This window comes from Corvus brachyrhynchos, unplaced genomic scaffold (assembly GCF_000691975.1).
Source record: "Corvus brachyrhynchos isolate BGI_N302 unplaced genomic scaffold, ASM69197v1 scaffold787, whole genome shotgun sequence".
Taxonomy (NCBI): Eukaryota; Metazoa; Chordata; class Aves; order Passeriformes; family Corvidae; genus Corvus; species Corvus brachyrhynchos.
The window spans coordinates 167593-169449 of NW_008239142.1; the positions used below are offsets into that span (position 1 = coordinate 167593).

General features: G+C 63.9%; 1 protein-coding gene across 1 annotated transcript in view; it reads left to right on the top strand.

Annotated features, from left to right (window-relative positions):
* The first annotated feature begins 7 nt into the window (after window positions 1–7).
* INTS3 (integrator complex subunit 3) overlaps window positions 8–1857 on the top strand; it is a 44214-nt gene continuing 42364 nt past the window's right edge. Inside the window, exons 1-4 of the mRNA XM_017740045.1 lie at window positions 8–107; window positions 958–1126; window positions 1428–1574; window positions 1652–1844. Coding sequence (XP_017595534.1) covers window positions 89–107; window positions 958–1126; window positions 1428–1574; window positions 1652–1844 — 528 coding nt within the window. The 5' untranslated portion in view covers window positions 8–88. The remainder of the gene's footprint in view (window positions 108–957; window positions 1127–1427; window positions 1575–1651; window positions 1845–1857) is intronic.

Sequence of the window (1857 nt, forward strand, 5' to 3'; positions counted from 1 at the left end):
ACGGGGGACACAGAAGGGCGACGTCTACAGCTTCGGCATCATCCTGCAGGAGATCGCCCTGCGCAGCGGCGTCTTCTACGTGGAGGGGATGGACCTCAGCCCCAAAGGTCAGCGGGGACACGGGGGCAGCTGCTGGGGGGCGGCCGGACCGGCCAGCGGGGTCTGGATGCATGGATGGGTGGTTGGAACCATGGATGGGTTCTGTCCCACATCCCACAGGGATCCCCCACCCCACGGGTCAGTGGGGTCCGGCCGTGTCCGAGCTCCCTCCGCCTCTCCAGGGGATGCAATTCCTGCACAACGGGGTCATCGTGTCCCACGGGAACCTCAAGTCCTCCAACTGCGTGGTGGACTCGCGCTTCGTGCTGAAGATCACGGACTACGGGCTGGAGAGCTTCCGCGTGGCCCCCGCCGCCGACGACACCCACGCGCTCTTCGCCAGTGAGACCCCCCCTTGATGGTTGGAACCATGGATGGGTGACTGGAACCATGGATGGGTGGTTGGAACCATGGATGGGTTCTTGGACGCGTTGGTGGGTGGCTGGAACCATGGATGGGTGGTTGGAACCATGGATGGGTTCTTGGACGTGTTGGTGGGTGGTTGGAACCATGGATGGGTGGTTGGAACCGTGGATGGGGGGTTGGAAACATGGATGGGTGGTTGGAGGATAGGTGGCTGGAACCACAGATGGGTGGTTGGAACCACAGATGGGTGGCTGGACGCGTTGGTGGGTGGTCAGAGCTGGTGATGGGTTCTTGGAGCTTCTGATGAGTTCCTGGAGCCTCTCATGGGTTGTTGGACTCATCAAAGGGTGGTTGGACGTGTTGATGAGTTCTCGGACCTGCCGATGAGTTGCTGGACTGGCCAATGGGTTTTTGGACGCACTGGGGGGTTCCTGGACCTGCTGATGAGTCCTCGTGGGTGCTGCCCTGCCTGACGGGCTCCCGTCCCCACAGAGATCATCGAGCGCGTCAAGAGCGGGGAGCGGCCCAGCTTCCGGCCCTCGGCCAACGTCGGTTGTCACCTGGAGGAGCTGGGGCAGCTGATGCAGCACTGCTGGGCCGAGGACGTCCTGGAGCGCCCCGACTTCAACCAGATCAAGGTCCAGCTCCGCAAGTTCAACAGGTGCCACCACGGCCCCTGACCTGCAGGCCAGGGGTGACCCCCAGAGAGGGTCCTTGGGTGAGGGGTGGCCCCCAAAAAGGGTCTTTGAGTGAGAGGTGACCCCAAGGAAAGGTCCCTGGATGAGGGGGTGACATCCAGAGAGGATCTTTGGGTTGGGAGGTGACTCCCAGAAAGGATCCCCGGGTGGGAGGTGACCCCCAAAAAGGGTCTGCGGGTGGGAGGTGACCCCCAAAAAGGGTCCCCAGGTGGGAGGTGACCCCCGAAAAGTGTCCCCGGGCGGGAGGTGACGCCGTTCCCGCAGGGAGAGCAGCACCAACATCCTGGACAACCTCCTGTCGCGCATGGAGCAATACGCCAACAACCTGGAGGAGCTGGTGGAGGAGCGCACCCAGGCCTACCTGGAGGAGAAGCGCAAGGCCGAGGCTCTGCTCTACCAGATCCTGCCCCAGTGAGCTCCGGGGGGGAGGAGGGTCCTGGGGGGCATCCTGGGGGCCGTGCCCGCCCTGACCCCGCCGTTGTCCCCAGCTCGGTGGCGGAGCAGCTCAAGCGGGGGGAGACGGTGCAGGCGGAGGCGTCCGACAGCGTCACCATCTACTTCAGCGACATCGTGGGGTTCACGGCGCTGTCGGCGCAGAGCACCCCCATGCAGGTGGTGACGCTGCTCAACGACCTCTACACCTGCTTCGATGCCCTCATCGACAACTTCGACGTCTCCAAGGTGAGGGGGGCAC